This window comes from Lasioglossum baleicum, chromosome 14, assembly GCF_051020765.1.
Source record: "Lasioglossum baleicum chromosome 14, iyLasBale1, whole genome shotgun sequence".
In the NCBI taxonomy this organism is placed as follows: Eukaryota; Metazoa; Arthropoda; class Insecta; order Hymenoptera; family Halictidae; genus Lasioglossum; species Lasioglossum baleicum.
In genome coordinates, this window is record NC_134942.1 from 8,310,817 (window position 1) to 8,332,026 (window position 21,210).

General features: G+C 38.1%; 2 protein-coding genes across 9 annotated transcripts in view; one reads left to right on the forward strand and one right to left on the reverse strand.

Moving 5' to 3' along the window:
• The window catches only part of LOC143215731 (BTB/POZ domain-containing protein 7), a 43,918-nt gene that overhangs the window by 16,122 nt on the left and 6,586 nt on the right, over nucleotides 1-21,210 (reverse strand). For all 4 annotated transcript variants that reach the window (XM_076438116.1, XM_076438115.1, XM_076438113.1 and 1 more), the window contains one exon: nucleotides 616-828. In XM_076438116.1, coding sequence (XP_076294231.1) covers nucleotides 616-828 — 213 coding nt within the window. The remainder of the gene's footprint in view (nucleotides 1-615; nucleotides 829-21,210) is intronic.
• Nucleotides 5,348-20,732, forward strand: LOC143215745 (uncharacterized). 5 transcript variants are annotated; one of them, XM_076438145.1, is made up of 2 exons: nucleotides 5,348-5,501; nucleotides 19,150-20,732. In XM_076438145.1, the coding sequence occupies exon 2, from the start codon at nucleotides 19,157-19,159 to the stop codon at nucleotides 20,390-20,392; it is 1,236 nt and encodes a 411-aa protein (XP_076294260.1). In that variant the 5' UTR covers nucleotides 5,348-5,501; nucleotides 19,150-19,156; the 3' UTR covers nucleotides 20,393-20,732. The 5 variants fall into 5 exon arrangements, with proteins under 5 accessions (XP_076294260.1, XP_076294257.1, XP_076294262.1 ...); XM_076438142.1 differs by having other exon boundaries at nucleotides 5,385-5,623; XM_076438147.1 differs by lacking the exon at nucleotides 5,348-5,501 and adding an exon at nucleotides 9,086-10,701.

Consider the following 21,210-nt stretch of genomic DNA (forward strand, 5'->3'; position numbering starts at 1 on the left):
TCCCCTGCATTTCAATCGTGCATTTAAGCGATGCAATTTTCAGAATATGTATCGTGGATACAGATCTACAACATGTACTTTTAAAATGTGTACAATTGACACAGATCTACAAAATGGATTTTTAAAGTGTTCAACATTTAAAAAATCTTCAATATTTAAAATTTTCAATATCCCACATAAAAAATTTTGTAGCTGGATTGAGAAACGGCGACAATAACGCGGTTTTATCGATTCCCAGGAAGGAAAGGGATAAAAGCGATGTGAGACGAACAAATTTTTAAGTATCGGTTCATAAAAATGCAACAATTTAGGCAAGCTTTTATTTCATTATTTTGATTGTGTAGAGATATTCGTTGGAAGTGGAAATGACGTTTAATCGATCCTGCGACGAGCCGGAGCCGAACAATTTCCTTTTGCAAACAATGATCCTCGTTCGGACGACCTAGCAGAAAAAGGCGAAGCAATCAGCTGGCGAGGCGAAAAGATTTCCGCCGCTGATAATGGAAACGAATGGCCCCCTCGCAATTTTCTCGTAATTTCGAATCGGTTAGGTTTCTTCGCGATCCCGAATTAAGGTGTCCAATTAACGGGAACGGTTCCCCGGATGTTTCTTACCTCGGCAAGAAGCCTGCAGCTTTCACCCTCGGTGACTATAGCTGGAAGCTCGTGTCTGTGCGCGCAGGATGATGCTGGTCGCGGGAATGTCATGTTCCTGCCATAACACAATGGCGGTGCTGTCCTCGCGTTGATTCCCATGCCAGGAGAATCCATATCTTCAATGTCAGTCAGTCTCTCGTTTTGCTCCTTCACATTGTACGCGGCCGTGTTCTGCGGAACAGAATAGAATCGACTCCTTCATTATCATTTTTCCATCGCAGCAGACGCGATAATGATCGATAGATCGATCGGGCTGAATCACTCGAAAGGCCCAGAATCTTTCGAGAATCTTCTTTTCTTATTCCCGAGACATGAATATCCCGAGACGCAAAAATGAAAGTTCAGAGGAACACAAGACGCATAGAGATAAATAAACAACTCGATATGCCACACACAATTCTGTCTTGAACAAAAACTTACGCTGCATCGCGTAGGCCAGAGGCAAGAGTATACCTGTTAACATTTTCTGCGACCTTTAGCATAATAGTGTACGCACGAATAAAAGCATCGTTACGACTCTCGCGATGAAGTAAAGCACACGGGAAAACTATTTCGTTCTCGATTAAACAGTATCAACTTTCTTTGGAAAAAGAAAACAACGGAATGGGACTGTCGCCGTCTTATTTGTGGTATTTTGCTGATTAAAATGACACCGAACACGATATGTGTTTACAATTAGTGCTCCGAGAATCGATGACGTAGAATCGGAACTTGTCCGGCCGTGGTGGTGGAGATAGCCGATTCTACGTTGTCGACTCTCGGAGCAATAGTTGATTTTTCGTAGATCACAGGATCGAAGAAACAGCACGGAGATATCAAGAAATAAAATCGTCAAAAATATTCACATGGAAATTTCAATTGCGTTCGAAACTCCAGGAAATAATCGAGATAATAATGATTTTGTTGCATTAAAAACAACGTTACAACATTCTGAAATTTTCCTGATCTGTCACTGTTTCATATTTCACCCAGCCAATTTCTTCATAAATACATAAAGATCCGCAATCTACACATTACTCACCGGCGATTATATCGTAATTTTTAAAAGTCTACGAGTCGTGGCTAAAGACTTTTCAATTTCAATTTCAATTCTGAATCGACAAGTCACCCTCAGTAACGTCATCTAATAATTTCGTTTGGGATTGTAACGTAAAAACTATATTTTTAAAAAACTTTTTAAAAATCACGCTTATATTAAAATGCACTAAAAAGGAGAAAATAATTTTTTTATACATTAGTGACTATAAATAAAAGCGTGGAGCGCCAACGAAGATTACGTCAATAAAGTTTAGCGGTCCACACTTTTATTTACAGTCACTAACGTCTAAAAAAATTATTCCCTCCTTTTTAGTGCATTTTAATATAAGCGCGGTTTTTAAAAAGTTTTTTTTATTTTCTACTTTTTAGTCTTTTGTAAATGGAACGCAAAATATAGTAATACTTGTACGAAATAGTACGATGTAGAAAAACGCAAGATATGGAAATACGCGAGATAGATAGAATGAGTGACGTCTCTTGATAGAGTCCGAAATGGAACCGTATGAACGGAACACCACACTGAGAGCTCCTTCGGGGCGAAGTGGGTCAGTGGAGTGGGAACGAGTCGGTGTAGGAACGTGTAGTGGAGTAGGGAGCGCTGGCGAACGGAGTGGAGATCGCTGAACGCGATGCCGTACTACCGAGCGTCGCGCGGCGAGGTGTGACGGTTAATATTTAAGTATTTTTTTCTCCTAGACGCACAGTTTTTTTAAAATTTGTTTTTTAATATTGCATTGTCATCCAGTTCTGAGCTATGTTTAAAGTATCAAGTCTCTAGCTTATCGGGAAGTGGTTTAAAATTCGATTAAAAGATTTGACACATACAACAACGACACGGCAAGCTAATATAAGCGTGGTAAAAAGAGATTTTTAAGCTACCTCTTGGTACGGCACAGTAACTGAAAATCCTATTAATAGGATTCCGGTAGGTGAAGTGTTAACATGTCCAACAGATCGAAAGTAATACAACAGTAGTATTAAATTCTTCTAATGTTTTTACTGTTCTAAATTACGTGATAAAATCCACATAAAATCATCGACGCGTCGATACACGCGGGAATAACACCTCTGCCAAAATATTTGGTCCACCGAGGACAAAGCTGGACGTGTTCAGGACAGAACACCGCGACAAACTGTAATCCTAACGAGACGACATGACCGAAAACCCTCCAAGTCGGAAGCTAAACTCCTGGTACTTAACAAACTCCGGTAACTGGACGTTCGCGAGAGAGAAAAGCGAACACCCACCACTGGTATTCATTAACCTAAAGGTTCAAGGTATTTAGCGAGACACAGAATTATATCCAGACTGCGTATTTTACGTATTCATGCCATCTGCAACGTCATACCCGAGGAGAAATACCTGTATGATTTTAATGGACTTACTAATTTAACGTTATTATACGTTCCGGCTCGAGCATTGATTTCTATTATTAAAAAGGTTTGTGAATATGCAAATTTTGTCGACGTACAAACAGGAATTATCGGAAAAATGTTATTTGTTGATTTTTCAGATATTTTTCTACGCTTTTAATCTCTCTTCTCGTTAAATATCAAAGTTTAATGTCGAACAATACCTGTGTGATATTCGACCTTAATTTTCTCGTGTACAAACAGGATAATGAGAAAATTTGATTGTTTATTTGACCGATCTATGAAATTATGAAATTTTTTTAGTTCTTTGTTTCAAATTGTTTAGATTGCGTAGAACTTCGGTGGGCGTAGGTTTATAGCTGTAAGGAGGTTTAACACGCCCACGGTTAACAAACTGACTGGTTTATGTGCAATCTGATGTTTTTGTTCTCCGGAATTCAATATATAGTAGAATTCTAGATTCCCATTATCGGAATATCTAGTCATCAGCGCGCAGCTCTCTTCTATCCTCGTGCATGAACTTTGCCCTTTTTTTTTATACGAATCGAACACGTCACGAGCTGAACTGTGACGTAAACGCTCCGTGTTAACATCGACGTTCTAGCTCATCTTCCACGGTTATGACGACATATTGGCATCTCGCGAATTCGTTCACAGAAGTAGTATAAATGTCTTCGATATACGTAATCTAATAATATCTCTCTTGAGATTGTTACTCGAGTAGTTGCGTAACCTCCATCGTGATTTTATCACGAAGAAACCGACATTTTTTTGCTATAGTTCTTTTTACCAAGCTAGAAAACAGTACATAATTGATCGAACACGCTTTAAAGCAAAATGACTTCGTAAAATTTTTAAAAGTTCTTTCTAACAAATGTTTTCCAGAAAATACGAGAAAAAACAGGGAATTGAGAGCAAATATGCAAAATTAAAGTTGCTTTTTGATTACCGCAAGGGTAAAAATGTAGTACACGAAAGAAAAAAATCTGTGCTGTTTCAAGAAAGCATGTACCATCGAATTACCATTTTTTCCGCTTTTTTCAACATGTTTCATTTTATAACTTTATCTTTAAGTTGCCTGAAAAATCGCAAAAGATCATCGAACAAAATGTCACGAGACATATTGTAAATGGTAAAAAAGTGGCTTTTATCTTCCCTTGAGAAAACGAAATGACTTTCCGAACGACCTAACACAATGGACCGCATAAATTGCGGGGGTAGACTCGTTTCCAGGATTGCAAGGGTGCGGGATGCGCCTTCTCATTTCTCGATAATGCAAAGATGGGGTTTTTCAGTCGTTAAGAACGCTAGATAAGAGATCAATCTTGACCAGTTTCCCTCAAAGGTCCGATGTTTTAAATTACGCCTCGTAAACGTAAAAATAGGACGTTTGTGGGCTGCTGCGGCCTATACTGACGTTTTATTTACTTCTGGAAAAGCCCATCCTTGCATTATAGAGAAACGAGAAGGAACATCCCGAACCCTTGCAATCCTGGAAACGAGACCACTCTGTTAAAATGGCCCGAATGTGTTCTCAGTCAAGATCTACTTCTTCAAGAAATGGGTCTGATAAATGTACTGCGAACGTTCATGCAATTTGACATTTTAGTGGGCAAATTGTAACGAAGTGGATCTGAGGTCTTTGTACATCTGAAATCAAAATCGTGCTAAATTCTGTGGAATTTTCTTTTCCAGCATGTTTTGAAGCCATAAATGCACAAAGATCCGCAGTCTACTGATGAATTTCGCCTACTTTGGACGAAGGTTTCACGTTAGCCTACACTCCGCGACAAAACGATAAGACACCTCTAGATTTCTAATGTTTGTCAATACCAATGATGTGTACAAAGATTTTGTATATAGATCTGTATAGAGTATCCTCTGTTTAGTAACATACGAAGTAACTGCTATTATTTACGTTGTGTCTCAGGAGTTATATCAGTTTACATGAAAAACCGGTGCTTCAAAACAATAAGACATGGTGAAGAAGAATAGTGATTTAATTACACACTGTTCAACACTAAATTTGTTCCACAATTACTGTTGGGTGGTTCTGATAGAGTTTTTTGCGCAAACATTAGAAATCTAGAGGTGTCGTATCGTTTTGTTGCGGAGTGTAACTCGCGAGCGTATCGTTCCCATCTCCACGCGGACGGTCGAGTTCCGCGACAGCGTGGGAGTGTAGTGCATCCCTTCGAATCGGGCCCGTGACGCGTATCGTTCGGCCTGAAATCCGTATCGGAGCTGAAAGATGGAGATACCATCAATGAGCGTCGAAAAGAGGGAGAATAGGGGTCAAAGTCAAACGGTAACGAAGCTCCGCTCAGTTGTCACGGCTTCGCTGCGCCAGGCAGCCGCGTCGAGTGCATTCGACGAGACTCTCTTGCGATTACGTTTGCGATTGTCTGAAACGCTTGCAACCGCCGCAACAGGTATTCCTCGAACGATCCAACCAATTAACGCGGCCACCAACCGCTCCATATACGCTCAAATTCCCGAATAATCGGCGTACGCTTGACCCTTTACGGGGGGCGAGTTCTCGTGTAACAGAAACGTAAGTGATCCAGAATTTTTCACTGAAAACTATCTGCGATACGGGCATAAACTTTTTTTGCGATATATAGATACATTTTTAAGCTACAAGAACGTATTTTTCTTCTTTTGCATCTGTTCGTTCGTTCGTTTATTGCACAACGGACAGTTTCGAACCTGTTACACGAGTGTCCTCTTGGAAGTATAGTAGCATGGCGAGCACGCTCGATCGAATACGATTCCGATTTGAATCACGAATCTGATTTCGCACTGTCCCGACCCACTCTGCTTACGAAACCACGAAACGAACCAGTCATTCGTGTGTTTATTCCTTTTATTATCGCCGCTGGTGTTGTGTCTCCGGTGCGTTTACTCGACTATTTACTGTATGTAGAGTGAGGCTTAAATAGAATTACTGGAGGCTCTCATAGATAATTATCATTCGTCAGATAATAGTTTCCTTGCTGGTCGCACTGTGCATTTTTATGTTTCTACTGCAATTTTTTTTTCTTAAGTCGACTGAGCAAAAATAGAATTCGCTGATAGGATCTCCTGTGATGAAAATAAAATAATAGTGCCACTGTTAGTTGTCGTTTCGAATGCGTTCTTACTCGTTTATTATATTTTAGAATAACTCTTGGTGGACATTCTCGTTCGAATTAGTTGAACATATAAATTCGTCACAAGTTAAAGAGCAATATTTGTTTTCAATTCGAGAAACGATTCAGAATTTTCGACCACCACTGGATCAATATGTTCTACACTCAAAAATGCAGATTGGAGTCGATTTAAATTCGTGCAAATTCGATCCCGAGTGTCCGAACATCCCGATATTTCCATCACGATTTTATTGACATTCGAAAGTTTTCTCGTAGGATCTTCTGACATTTCCGAGTTATCAAATTTTTCGAATGCTGCCACCGCGAATGGAAAAAAAGTCGATCTGTGGGGGAGCCAATCAGAAAAATGTAGAATATTTTTCTTTCCCTTTGTTAAAACGGCTCGTTTGTTTTTTAATCTGTCCGAGCTCATTTTTCGTTCCGAAACGTTGATGAAACACGTCGATCATTTTAATATATTTAGATCCAGAATATTCTCGGACAAAGATTAAAGAAAAATTTTAAAAAATTCACATATACAAGGTACAATCTAAACGTTGTCCAGTTGTTATGGTACGACCTGTACGGATAGATTCATTCCCGAGGGTTACAGTACGTGTCCACTTGAGGATAGTCCTTGATAGTGATTGTCGAATGTAACTCTCGACAGTAATCACGCTCGAGCCAAATCAGAGTAACTAACACGTGAACTACAACATCATCCAATTCTAATCCCCAGATTAGGTTGTAATTATTTCGATGCAATCTTCAGAATGTGTGTAATGGATACAGATCTACAACATGTATTTTTAAAATGTGTCTAATTCATACAGATCTACAAAATGCATTTTTAAAATGTTCAATATTTAAAGTTTTCAATATCCCACAGAAAAGAGTTGTGCACAACTTTTAGTATTTTCTATAGAATTCCAAACAATTACAATTGTTTTGAATATATCTTCCTTGCGATTTTGTAACTGTTTGGAATTCTAGAGAAAATACTAAAAGTTGTGCACAACCTTTTTCTGTGGGATATCGAAAACTTTCAATGTTGAACATTTTAAAAATGCATTTTGTAGATCTGTATGAATTAGACACATTTTAAAAATACATGTTTCCTCTAGAATTCCGAACAGTTGCAATTTTTTGAATATTCTTTCCTCGCGATTGGTTAATAGTAATCCAGTAGTATCGTCCGAATATCGCTGTGATTCACTGTGTTTGCGACGACGTTTCTGAATAAATAATTTCACTTACTCGTGTAGTATGATAATGTGCGTAGTCGACATCGTAAGCGCGCGTTCATTGACGCAGCAGAATCTACGCTCGGCCGCATAATAGTGCGCGCGTTTGTGCTACATAATTGCAAAATCAACGAGATTGGAAACTGATCGATTGGAAAACTACCAGTGTATTATGTATACCGTTCTATGTACAATATTGCCGGAAAGGTACCCGCATTTTCGTTGGTGACAATGCGACTACTCTCGCGGAACCTTCGTCATCTCCGGCGACGCGGTCCCACATGCAAATGATGATTAATGTTAGTTTCCAACGCGCGAGCTGTTTACTGTTTACCGTAGAACCGCCTCGAGCAATAACGAGATAGTTTTCCTGTTAGCGCACGTGATACCGTTCACAGAATTCCCATAGTAGAATGCCTCCGGAAGAAACGTTCATTGTTCTTTCGAATTAGTCGACTCCCACACGCGATCAAAAGACTGTTAAAAAATATACGTGTGTTTTGTGGCCCAGTTAATTGTATGTGTAATAAATTTTTTAAAAAGACGGTGCATATGGTACAATTGCAATTCCTTTTTCTAGATCTACGCCATTCTTTATGGTTTGCGTAAGATATTCGCTATCAACGATCAAATATTTGCTCGCCGCGAAAACTAGGCTTCAAGACAGCGAAATGGTTTTATTGTTTGCATTATGTAACACCACAAACAATGAAACTTACAATAACTTGTTTGCACGCTGAGTGATCACGCAAACGCAATTCCCGAATTGTTTATTTAGAGATTCGCGTGTCTTTTTAGTGATAGGAGGTAAGAAAATGTGGAATAACTAGACCGTGGATCACATTATACCAAGAAAGTATAAGGCAAATTTTAACAACAAAATACAAAATATTTTCAAGTGTACATTGCATTGACACTTGTGTTATTTACTATATCTGCAGATGTATAATAATGAATTGGGAATCGAATGATTCATTCGCGCATTAGAATTGGTATCATCGATTACCATTGCTTATATTTGTGTACATCATTTAGATAACAATTTGAATAATTCATTTGTATAATCACTATACAAAATTGTTCACATAATTTAGATAACAATTTGAATAATTCATTTGTATAATCATTATACAAAAGTAATGTTTCCTAAACCAATCGTAAGAAATTTTTTTAAGGACGAAATACTTTAAACTATACATTGCATTGAAACTTGTGTTATTTACTACATCTGCAGATGTATAATAATGAATTGGGAATCGAATTCGCACATTAGAATTGGTACCATCGATTACCATTCCTAATATTTGTGTACATCATTTAGATAACAATTTTAATAATTCATTCGTATAATCATTATACAAAATTAATATTTCCTAAACCAACCGTAAGAAATTTTTTCAAGGACAAAATACTTTCAACTATACATTGCATTGACACTTGTGTTATTTACTACATCTGCAGATGTATAATAATGAATTCGAAATTGAATAACTCATTCGCACATTAAAATTGGTATCGTTTAGATAGCAATTTAAATAATTCATTTGAATAATCATTATATAAAATATGTGTGAAACGTTTTCTAAACAATAGTAATAAATTTTTAGAAGGATAAAATACAAAATGCTTTCAACTATACATCGTAGCTTCTGTTATTTACCATATTTGCAGATGTATAATAATGAATTGGGAGTTGAATGATAATCACTCAATAATCATACTTTAGATAATAATGTGAATAATTCAATGAGAATTTAATGAGCGGATAAACGCGCGGGATAGGAGCAGCGAATCGAATGTCAAATAAATAGAACAACTAGTTTAATAAAAGATATTATTGTGTCGAAAACAATTGGGAAACAATGAAAGCAAAATTATGCAACTTGTGAATGGCTTTAATTAACTCGTTGACTGTCACAGCAAAGACAGTGGCGCCACGATAGTGATCGATGACCGACGCTGGAGTTAGCTGAAGTAGATTGAGATAAAAAAATTTTATTAACGCGGTGACCTTTAGCAATGGTTAATGCTATACAGGATGTTCAGATAATAGTGTAGGGGTGTTCAAGTAATTATTTAACCATTATACAGGTTGTTCTAATTTCATGAAAAATAAGAGAACAACTTCTTCCATCGACTAAAAGATTCTTCGCAGAAATAAGATGAAAATGTGAGCTCAGATTTTCTAGCATTTTAAATATTTGCATGAACAATAAACGCATAAAGGCGCTCAGTCCAGTCATAAATTACTTTGACCGCAGGCGTTGAAAAATGACTGAACGTGTATGACCTGGCAATAATGATGAGAATGATTAATGGAATATCAATTATCCAATTGAGAATGTGAATCGAACAAATGTTAATTATTAAACATTCGACACGAATACTCGGACAGATATTATCCTGTCGTAACATAACGTCGTATATTTTTCTAGTTATGAACAAAGTGCAGAATTACATCGATCTCTGCAATATAATTTTCCCAATTTAACCACAATTTGCTTTTTAACGACAATGAGTAACAATTGCGTTCTTAAAAAAAAATTATCACCGAAACCGATCTGACAATGAAATACTATTTACATATTTTACGACCCACGTCAGTCGATATCACCTTATCTAATAAATTAAAAAACAGTAAATTAACTTTGAATTTCCCTCGACCAAAAACGGAAACAATACTAACGGTGTCGTTTTTGCAATTCAATTAGCATCTCTCAGAACTGGAGAAATACTCCGGGATACTTTTCGATCAAGATTCCGTTCAAGCACAGGAAATTGATCTCAGAAACCGCGAAGACTATCATCGAACAAGATGAACAGCAACGAATAGCAATAATCCACCTGCAATTAGAATTCTTCCGAAAGAACTGCGCTTTACCACGTTTAAGACGAGGAAACAACGGCCGTGACGATAACGAAAGCCATAAACGACCTCAATCGTGGACAATAATAAGGACTCGTGATTAATTAAATCTCTGTCACTCGGAAAACAATGGAGATAACAGGGATTTCTTATTTCCTGTAATCTTAAGGGAGACACTTGACCTGGTATCATCGTCGAGACTGCCATTTTCTGCGAGTCGTTTAGTAACGAGACCCGGGAACAGAAGACTATCAATCAGGCCCGCAAAAAACATCGGTCGTGCTTCTAGTTTCCAATACTTTCTCTTGATTTAATGGCTTCATAATTGACGAATCGCGACCGGGGATGGAAAGTCAGCCTAATCGGTTCTTGCTCCGGTCGACTATACTGGGTGAGTCACTTGGAGGGGCTCTTCTGGCTTGCCATTCCCAAAAATATATTCTTTTTGGCGATTGAACATAGTTGTGAGTCCTTAAACGCGTCTACAATTTTAATTTTGACTTCGAAAAATTGAATTGTATAATTTAAACAAATAATGGTCGTCTGATTTCTTTTCAAAAATTTTTGAACAAGTAGTCCATGAGTTTTGGATAATGGTAATTGACTCACCCTTCTACAATTTTAATTTTGACTTCAAAAAATTATATTGTATAGACCAAATAGATAATGATCATCAGTTTCTTTACGAAAATTTTTCAACTATTAGCCTATCCATTTTTGATAATGTTAATTGACTCACCCTTCTACAATTTTAATTCTGACTTCGAAAAATTATATTGTATAGTCCAAATGAATAATGATCATCTGGTTTCTTTACGAAAATTTTTCAACTAATAGCCTATCCATTTTTGATGATGTTAATTGACTCACCCTTCTACAATTTTAATTCTGACTTCGAAAAATTATATTGTGTAGTCCAAATGAATAATGATCATCGGTTTCTTTACGAAAATTTTTCAACTAATAGCCTATCGATTTTTGATGATGGCAATTGACTCACTCTTCTACAATTTTAATTTTGAATTCAAACATTTATACATATTGTACAGTTCAATTGAATAATGGTCGTCTGATTTCTTCACAAAAATTTTTGACCAAATAGTCTTAAATAGTGAACAAATGGGGTTTTGATTATGGTGATTGACTCACCCTGTATACAAGGCACCGGTGCATTTAACTATTATTCTCTTCCGGCGTGTTTCGTCAGAAACATTCCACTTATTATACGATAAATTGGTGCATATCGAATCTGCCTTTTCCTTCGCACGAAATTCATTCACACGCTCTAACGATCAAAGTGCTGGCGTTTATGCAATTCCATGCTCGCTGTTCGCTAGTTTACAATTCCGAGACGGAGTATCTGCTATAGTAAAATAAAAAAAAAAAAGAAAGAAAGAAAGAAATAGGAAATCGAAAATGGAAACGAAATTTGACAAAAAGGAAATGGAACGGGGATTGAGGGAAATAAAAGAGATGGAATAGAAATGTAACGAAAATAACGAAGAGGAGATTGAAAGTAGACCAGATGGATGAAAATGGAAAGAAAATAAAACTAATATGAAAATATAATAAAGAGCGATGAATAAATACAGACAAAAATATTTCGATGAAAATCAACATTGAACAAATCGTTCGAATATAAAATCGTTTAATAGGAAAATAGAAAACCATTTAGAAAGTTCATGAAAAATGTCACCTTCAATTAAATGCCGATGAGAGTGATCAAAATTGTTCGATCAAAATTTACATTGAATAAATCATTCGACTGTAAACTTTCATAGGTGAATTAGTCCATTTAGAAAATTAGTATGACACCTACATATAAGTCAGAACAGTAAAGACAGTTTGGTAAAAATTGAATAAACCATTTAGAACGTTGATGAAAAATGGTACCTCGAATTAAACGTCCAGAAATTGGTACAATAAAGGTAATTCGGTAAAAGTGAACATTGAATGCATTATTCTGAACAAATGATTCCATCGGACGACGAATCAGCTCGTTTGGAAAATGGTACTTTGTCCGAAACATTATTTTTTTTGGCAAAACCGTATAAGAACGAACCATGCGTCGGTAGAATTTCCCGCCACCAGTGCGACACTTATCGCGTTACGTTAGATTCCTTGATGCGCTGCACAAACTATAAATAGAGTCCGCTTCTGCGCGGCCTTAATGGCGTCCAAACGACGGCATGTTTAACAGTGTTTTTTCAACATTTGCCGTGATCGCATTTTGCCGTTTGGTTCCCGAGAGATTCGAGTCATTGAAAGCCGCCAGCGCGCGAAGGAGAATTTTTCAATTTCCCGCAGACGTCGCGAGGAGCAGGTACACCACTTTTCTGTGCTAAACCGTCCGTAGATATTTTCTAATCGATCCGACATGTTGATTAATGAACTCATTGGTTACGTTAGAACACTCGAAATGACTAGACGATTTCGATTTGAAAGACTAGACATGTTTATTCAACAGAAAACATCGAGACTCGCTTACTTGGTTTCATCGATGAAGTTGACAGTTCGAGTGCCCTTTTATCGCGGGATTATTTGAACAGATTTACAAATTAATTTATCCGCGTAGTTTGCTTGAATGTTCATTAATTTAACAAAATCATTGGCGACACTTCATTAAACAAATTTTAAAACGAATTTCTGCTGGTTTGTTTTGGGTGCCATTTTCCCGGGAATTGTTTGATTGAAAATCTATTTCTGCACAGTGTTAGCTTGTATATGTATGTATTCTCTCACCCATTTGAAAATGTATTCGATCATTTCAATGTTCATTACACAGATTGGATCGTCGCTGATCGACGTCCGCGGTGTGAAACTTTGAACGGCATTCAAAACGCGTTTAAATATTCAATCAACCCGATAAAAATTTATTCGCGCACCGAAGAGTTCGTCGAGCAAATGTTTTTATTCGCAAATCGCACGCGATCTTTTGCAATCATCTAATTCTTCGCTTCTACGAAAGTGTAAGAACAGGAGTATTAAGTATTAATTAAAAACCGTGATGTATGACGCAACCAACTTTCACAATTGTCGGCACCCATGCACTGACCCAAAGAAGTTGGGTAAGCAAGTAATTAGGCAAGAACTGTAGCATGAACGTTCTGCTATGCTCGCGTATTCGGTTGTTCGAATCTTCATTTTTATTTATTATTTCCCAAATAAGCACGGTTTGCAGGCTAATGAACGTTTGAAAATTCTTCAGCATTTATTTGCCGATACTTCGGAAACACGCGAAAACTTTTCCACGCGGAAATAATGACTCTGTCCGAAGTTGGAACCGTTCTGACAGCTAAAAACTGGTGCACATAACGATCATCGCAAACCAGAAGAGAGGAAAAAAAGATTTCCAATCTGCGTCAATGCAACTTTTCGGGTAAACAAAAAATCTCGCGAAGTAGAGCAGAACCGGTCGGATCTGAAAAAGTGATCGCCAGAAACGGATCTCGCGAATTTTCAAAATAAATTGGATCACTGGATCCTGAAATATTGTTGCCAGAAGTTTGGAAAATGCAGATTCCGTTCTAGATCGGACAATTCCAGAAAATTGGGACATTTTTACACGAAAAAAGTGGTCTAAGTGAAAATTTGAAAGAAATGAGCATAGACCAAATAAAATAGAATTTTGCAAAATGTGAATTGCTCATGAATTAAATGAATTTGTATATTCCTGCAAGAAAAATCACAATTAAAACGGAAGGCCTCATTGTGCAAGGGTTGAACTCGATTTTCAATTAATGATGACGGAGGGTGAAAGGATGCATGATTCCAGAGAGTGACAAGTCTTTGATGGAATATGCGGAGGACAGTAATTGCGACACGTCCCCTGCCGAGCGATAAATTAATTGTTAAAGCAGACCTGAAATGCCAGTTGACGGATAAATATGTATGAGGGAAATGCAATTAAAACAATGGGAAGCGGGGTATCTGATTTCGATTAGCGGAATGATTGCCTGTCACTCCCGATGTTTTTCCAACAGAACAATAACATTGTTCCACCATAACGCAATGAAGCCCACCAAGGTCGAAAACTGAACCAATGGAAATGAATTATGCCTGATCGTAATCATCTGGTTGTATCTGAGAACCATCTGAGAAAAACGACACAATAATATTCGTGGCTATCTCCAGCAGGTATCAGCACTTGATAACCACAAGAATTTTAACTATTTTTTCCAATTTTTCTGACCTCTCGGTGATCCAGCTAAACAATCGTAAATCGTCATCGCGTTTGTCGTCGCAATTTAGATCGAATCTGAAATCATGCCACCGCGGAAACAATGAACGCGACACATTGTCTCGCGTTTAGAATTTTTTGTACCAATGACGAGGTTCTAAATTCTACAAATTCGCTGACTGTGCAAGTGCTCGTTTACGTTGCGTTATCGTACTTCGGTTATATGGTAGACCTTCGTGGTGGGGAGATAAGATAGAGATAATTGTGCAAACAAGGAAATTTATCAAACAAAAATGGGATTTATTAGTGCTTCTAACTAAAGGAGAATCTGCTATCGAAAATTATATAAAGAGAATCTCTGTGGAAGCAGATTCACGCCAGCCATAGCAACCGTTTAGCCTCTCTGATGACTAGACTGCGGATTTTATGCACTTATTAAGACGATTTAAGAACAACCACATGTCATAGTTATTTATTACAATTGCTAAAGACAGGAAGAAATTTTTGCATGGTTCGTGCATCGTGTAAATGACGAAGAAAATGTTTATATTGCATAAAGATCCGCAGTCTACTGATAACGCTGATTTGCAGTGCGCGTAATCGCGCACGATGCGTGCTCGCGTTATGCAACAAAGTCGTCGATGCACTCGCGATTTCGACGAATGGCGGGCAGAGAATCATAGTGGTGCAAAAGTCCATACTCTGAAGGTTCGAGTTGATATCGTTCCTGAGCTCATGAATTCATTCAGGTCTCATTCCGCCCCACTCGCGTGCGAAAACGCTGTTTAAGGACCATCGCGGAAGTCATTTCGCGATAATGTCGCACGCTGCCCCCCCCCCCCCGCGATTATCAATAATCTGTCACCGCTGTTTCGCATCAGACAGGCGACGGGGAAAATCGTTGATCTCCACGTGCAATTTTCGACCGGAAATATTGCGACGCTTTTATCTCTTCCAGGAAGCTATCTGCATTTCATTGTTGTGCAAATTGCTGCAGCCCTCGGCAGATCTCGCATCGCACGTGAGCGAGAGCCCATTGTTGGCGACATTTCTGACAATTATCTTTATTGTAATTTGTATTCGTTGTGCCGAGTACGAACTTTCGGATTTTTGTAATCGATTCGTTCATTGGAAATTCAATCAATTATACATTTACCACCGGCTTTATATATTTTCCAATTATCGAAATTATAAAAATACATTTATGGAAAATAACGGAATAAATTTCCTTGTCCAAGCATCTATGAATTTAAGCGTTTCCATTTTTATAAGGCAATATTTACCAGATAGTTTTAATGCTTGGCAGGTTTAGTGTAAAGCGAGCTTGTTCATTGCATATTTATTTCATCCCTTGATGTTCACTTTGCCAAATTTTTGATCCGCGAGAAATTATTTAATCGATTCGTTTCTTTGGGTGCTTATTATGTAGCCAAGACGCGAAAGCGCGAACGCAGTTCAATTAGAATGGAAATGTGAACGTTTCAATTAGTCTAGCCGCGATATCAGACTACTTATCGAAAATACAGGTTTCCGCGTGTAATGGAGAAATATTTGTTGGTAATTACATGCTGCGTGACGCGCATAACGATCACCTATGCGATACAATGAAATCATTTTCATGGTACAATCCCACTAATAACATTCGCGAAACATATTATGCAAACTTCACGTTCCCCGTATCTATTCTGATCGGAAAAAATTGAAATCCAAGTGTTTCGGTGCTCTTTCTCTTCGAGATTAATTAATTAACGTTCAATTACCGCGTGAAATTTATTTCCCAGCCGTAACATCGATAAAACGTTATCGCGTAAAACATCGCGACTTGTGACGGACAACTGAATGGATAGCTACTTATGCTCGATTAGGCTAATGAATTACATTATATCGGGATATATCATTAGCATACATTAGTTTCAAAAAGAATTTCAATGTCGGTATCAATCCACGAAGTTCATTTAAAGAGTTATTAGAAATCTTAATAGTTTTTTATTATGCAATTTTTTATTATTCAGTGTAATTACTTTTTTTAAATATTCGTATTCTTATTTTCGTTTGGATTCTCTATTGTTTCTTATTTCATTACTCGTGAATGCTATATATTCTTACTTATTCATTTATTAATTTATAAATACTTCGCGTTCTTATTTATTCATTCATCTATATATTCCCAGATACTTCATACTCTTATTTATCTATTTATTTGCTCATGAATCTTCCTCATAAATACTTTATATTCTTATTTATGTATTTATCTATCTGTTCCTATGTGCTTATGTTTTCCAGTCCCTTCGGTGCATGTCATTTTAAGAAACCTAGGCGTGTGTATGGAAATATACGCAAATGCAAATGGCCAGAGTCTTCCGCGAACCAATTTGTATTCACCATGATCGTTCACACGCAGTTTCCTAGAAGATCGAGCCTGTCACAATGGAGACAATTCAAATATCAATTCCATTGTTTCACAAAGAAGCAACTTTTATCCAACTGAACAGAAAACGAAAGATCGAGGCTCCTCTGAGAAAAACTTCCGTTCAAGGCCAGTTCAACTGGGAAATTGCTGGGAAGTGGCTGGAAGCGTCAGCACGTGCTCGCTAATATTTTTGAGTGACTAGGCGATTTCTAATGAACCGCAAATTATTTAAGCATCCTTAAGCGGCGACATCTCCCGACGCATCTGCTTGTTTTCGTCGTTGCACAATCGACTTTAATGCGGTTAGAAACATAAACGTCTCTATTAGACGGCTTGCACGCAGCTTATGTGTTTGCGTGTGTGTGTGTATATTCTCATGGTAATCCGATGATGCAAGTTTTTTCAAAATTACCGATAGACGCACGCTGATCTTGCCTGTAACGCCCCCCTACCTTTATCTATCTCGATCGCAAAAGTTGAACTATTAATACTGGTTTGCATTAACGCCCATGAACGTTCTATCACTATCGATCGTATAATACATCGGTATTTAATTGACCGATCAGATTTCTCGGAAGCTAAAAAGACAGCCGGCATTCAGAGATCGTCAAACAACTTTTCATTGTCCGTAATCGATTGCTTATTGTTAGACTCGCAATTCCGTTCAAAAATTCTGTTCGGACTCGGCTGATTTATCGCGACTCGACTGCGGATTTTTATGCAAAATGAAAATTGTCCGGAGCAAAAAAACAGAAGCTGAATTCAATTATCATTCTTTCCTCAATAGTTTCTCAATAGTGTTCTGAAATTCTTTTAATCCTTCCACTGCTTCAAGCTTTATCTACTCAATCTTTCCTCGACAACTTCACAACTTACAATTTGAAATTCGGTGACGGGCCACCATTTATGCGATAACCTATCGACCAATATAATATTAGATCAGCTGTCCAGCAGATAAAATCTTCTGAGAATTGATTGCCCATTTCAATCCCTTACTTGAGAGTTTAAAAGGTCGAGCCATCAAAGCATCTTTTCAGTGATCCGCTCAATAGACAGCGGATCTTTATGCAAAATAAACATTTTCTACAACTTTGCAACAAACTGGAGTGAAATAGAAATTGATTTTCTTTCTAAATATGCTCGATAGGTTGAATATACTGAAACAGTATTTTTAAATACTTCCAATGTTTTTACTGTTTCAAATTGCACCTACTCGTTTTCTCATAAACGTCTATCTGTATGTATACATATGTATATAAATATGTATCGACAATAAGTGGATATATACTTCTAATCAGTAAATGACCGACCAAAAAAAAAGAAAATAAATAGTGCTGATAAATGTTATCATTGGTTTGTAATCTGGCTTCGCGTGCAATAACGCATTCTACGCCCGCTCGTCGAGTATAGTGTGCGGGGTTTAGTGTTTCCGCGTAAAACGTGCACAGAGAGGATTCGCGTTGAAAGCTTTAACCGCGAAAATTGGCTCTTGTCATTCAACGATTCGAGACTCTCGAAGAAGTAAGTATCGAGGTGAACAGTTCTTGAAATTCCTTTCACGGGCGTCGGACCATAAACGCCGTGATAAATCTGAATATCGGGAGGGTAGATAAAATGTCGGAGGCAATCTCGGCAGGCGATGATACTCTACAATGATCGATATTATGCAATGCCAGAACGCGACACGCTGGTAACAATCAACAAAGCGAATGACTAATGTCGTGTGGTGTTATTTACAAATACAGACATTCGTAACACGGAAAGCCGCTTGTACACGCGCTCTCGGTTGAAAAACTAGAGCCGAACTGTGTGTACAGCATGCTCAATTTGTAACGTTTAAGGGGATCGTTTCCAGGATTTCAAGAATTTCCTATTTTTACGTTTACGAGGCGCAATGTGCAATATTCGGCAGCATATAGCTATCGCAGCTTTATGGAGGTAGAATCGTTTCCAAGATTGCAAGGGTGCGGGATGTGCCTTCTGATTCTTCAATAATGCAATGGTGGGGTTTTGTAGTAGTCAAAAGCGCCAGATAAAACATCAATCATATTTTTACGTTTACGAGGTGTAATTTGTCACACTTTATCCTTCCAACTAATGCAAATTCCGCTTGACTACTGAAAAACTCCATCTCACACCCTTGCAACCCGAAACTACCCCCTTAACTGTTCAAAAGAGAAACCATTTTAACTTCTAACGTCTTTGCAAACCTCGCAAAATCTTCTACAATCCCTAAATATCAATTTCAGGTAAACCATGACTCCATCCATCGAATCATCGCCGATACAGAACCTGGAGGCCCTGCTGGTACACAGTCTGGGCCCGAACTTCGAGATCAAGAATCTAGAATGGAAGCCTCTGACAGCCCCGGGAGAGAACTTCGGCAGCATCATGCTAGCCATCAACGTGACAGTGATCCATTCCAACAAGACCGAAACAATGAACCTTGTGGCGAAGCTACCACCAACGTCGGAGTATCTGTTAGAGTTGTTCAACAGCCCTATAACATTTAAAAAGGAATTGGAGTTCTATAGTACCATGACGAGAGAGTTCGAGAACCTCCAACTAGAATGTGGAATAGAGGAGAAAGATCTGAGCGTGCTAGCTCCCAAGTATTTCGGAGGAAGATTGGGTCTGCGCAACCCGGACAAGTTCGACGAGCAAGCTATCATCATTCTAGAGAACCTGAAGTACAACGGCTACGGGACCGAAGACAGAATATACGGACTCGACGAGAAACACACGAAGTTTGCGCTAGAAGAACTGGCTAAACTGCACGCTCTGACTGTCGCGCTGAAGCTGAAGAAGCCTCAGATATTCGAGAAGATAAAGGAAGACGTGTTGACGGATGTTCTCAGCGAGACGACGGAGAAATGTGTTCTTGACATGATCAGGAAGGCGCAGGCGGACGTAAAAGACATCGAGGAAGTCAAGCCTTATCTAGATCGCATCGAGAGAACCATCGAATACGGCGTGGAGCTGAACAAGAACGCTGCGAAGCCTGAAGAACCGTGGGCGACGCTGGTCCACAATGACTTCTGGGTGAACAACATGATGTTCAGACACGATGCTCGCGGAGAACTTGTTGGCGTGAAGATCGTAGACTTCCAGCTGTGTGTCTACGATTATGGCATCAACGATCTCCTTTTCTTCCTGGTGTCCAGTGTGAACAAGGACATTCTAGACCATCAATTGGACGATATGATCGATTATTACTATTGCAGCTTCATTAAATCCTTGAAGATGCTCAACATCGACACAGAAAAGTTCCCGAAGAAGAGATTCGACGAGATCGTGAAACATTGTGGACCAATGAAGTTCAACCAGTGCCTGATGATGGCGCAAGTGATTCAAGCGCCCAAGGACAACACTCCGGAGCTGAACAATTTGGACGTCGACCAATTCTTGAACCGGAAAGTCGATAACGTTTACAGGCAGAAGTTGTTGCACATCGTGCAGCTGTTTGTCAAACGAGGATGGTTAATCGAGTAGCATTCGGTCAGGTTGTTACTGCGTTGTTAGAAGAATTATTGTTATTGAAGATTATTTTTATACGCGGACATACTTAAAGTACAAATACGACGACAACGAACGCATGTATTATTATATTATCGAAATTTGTACGTTGTATGAATGTTAGTGTACATAGAAGACATTAGGGATAAATAACGCAAGCGGTGTTTCAGATAATCACACGAAAAGACCAAATATAACAATTATTTTTTTAACGCTTTACAAATTCTATACACATCGATATACATGTAACAAGTGTTTCTATGCTTTTCGATATTTCCAGTGTTTGTATATAATAAAATGTATTTTTTGGATGAAATGGTTCAAGACAATTGTCCGGCACATAATTGTTAAGTGATCAATACTGTTATGTAAATGCGCAGCTGTATGTTTTAATGTCTGTTATCTCATGTAGTGTTACGTGTTTCGAATCCAATCCGCAGTCACGTTTTCTAAGTGCACGTTTGTGGTCGCGCGAAATAGAGATGTCGCAAACAAAGTCTTATTTCGGTTTTCATCGATGCAATCTCTCACAGTGGAGCATATTTTATGTAACGTAACAGAGAAACAATGATGCTAACTATTTATCGTTCTTGACAGGATAAGCGATGTTATAGTTACACAATGTACGCGATGTATCTCGCGTTCCATTGTAATGATTAAGTATATATAATACACTCCCGTCCATAAATCACCGGACACTTATCTTCAACAAAATGGTAATTAAAGAATGCAAGCTTCCAGCTTGATTTGATTGTTTTATTTTGGAAAATTAAATAGATATACTATTTGAATAA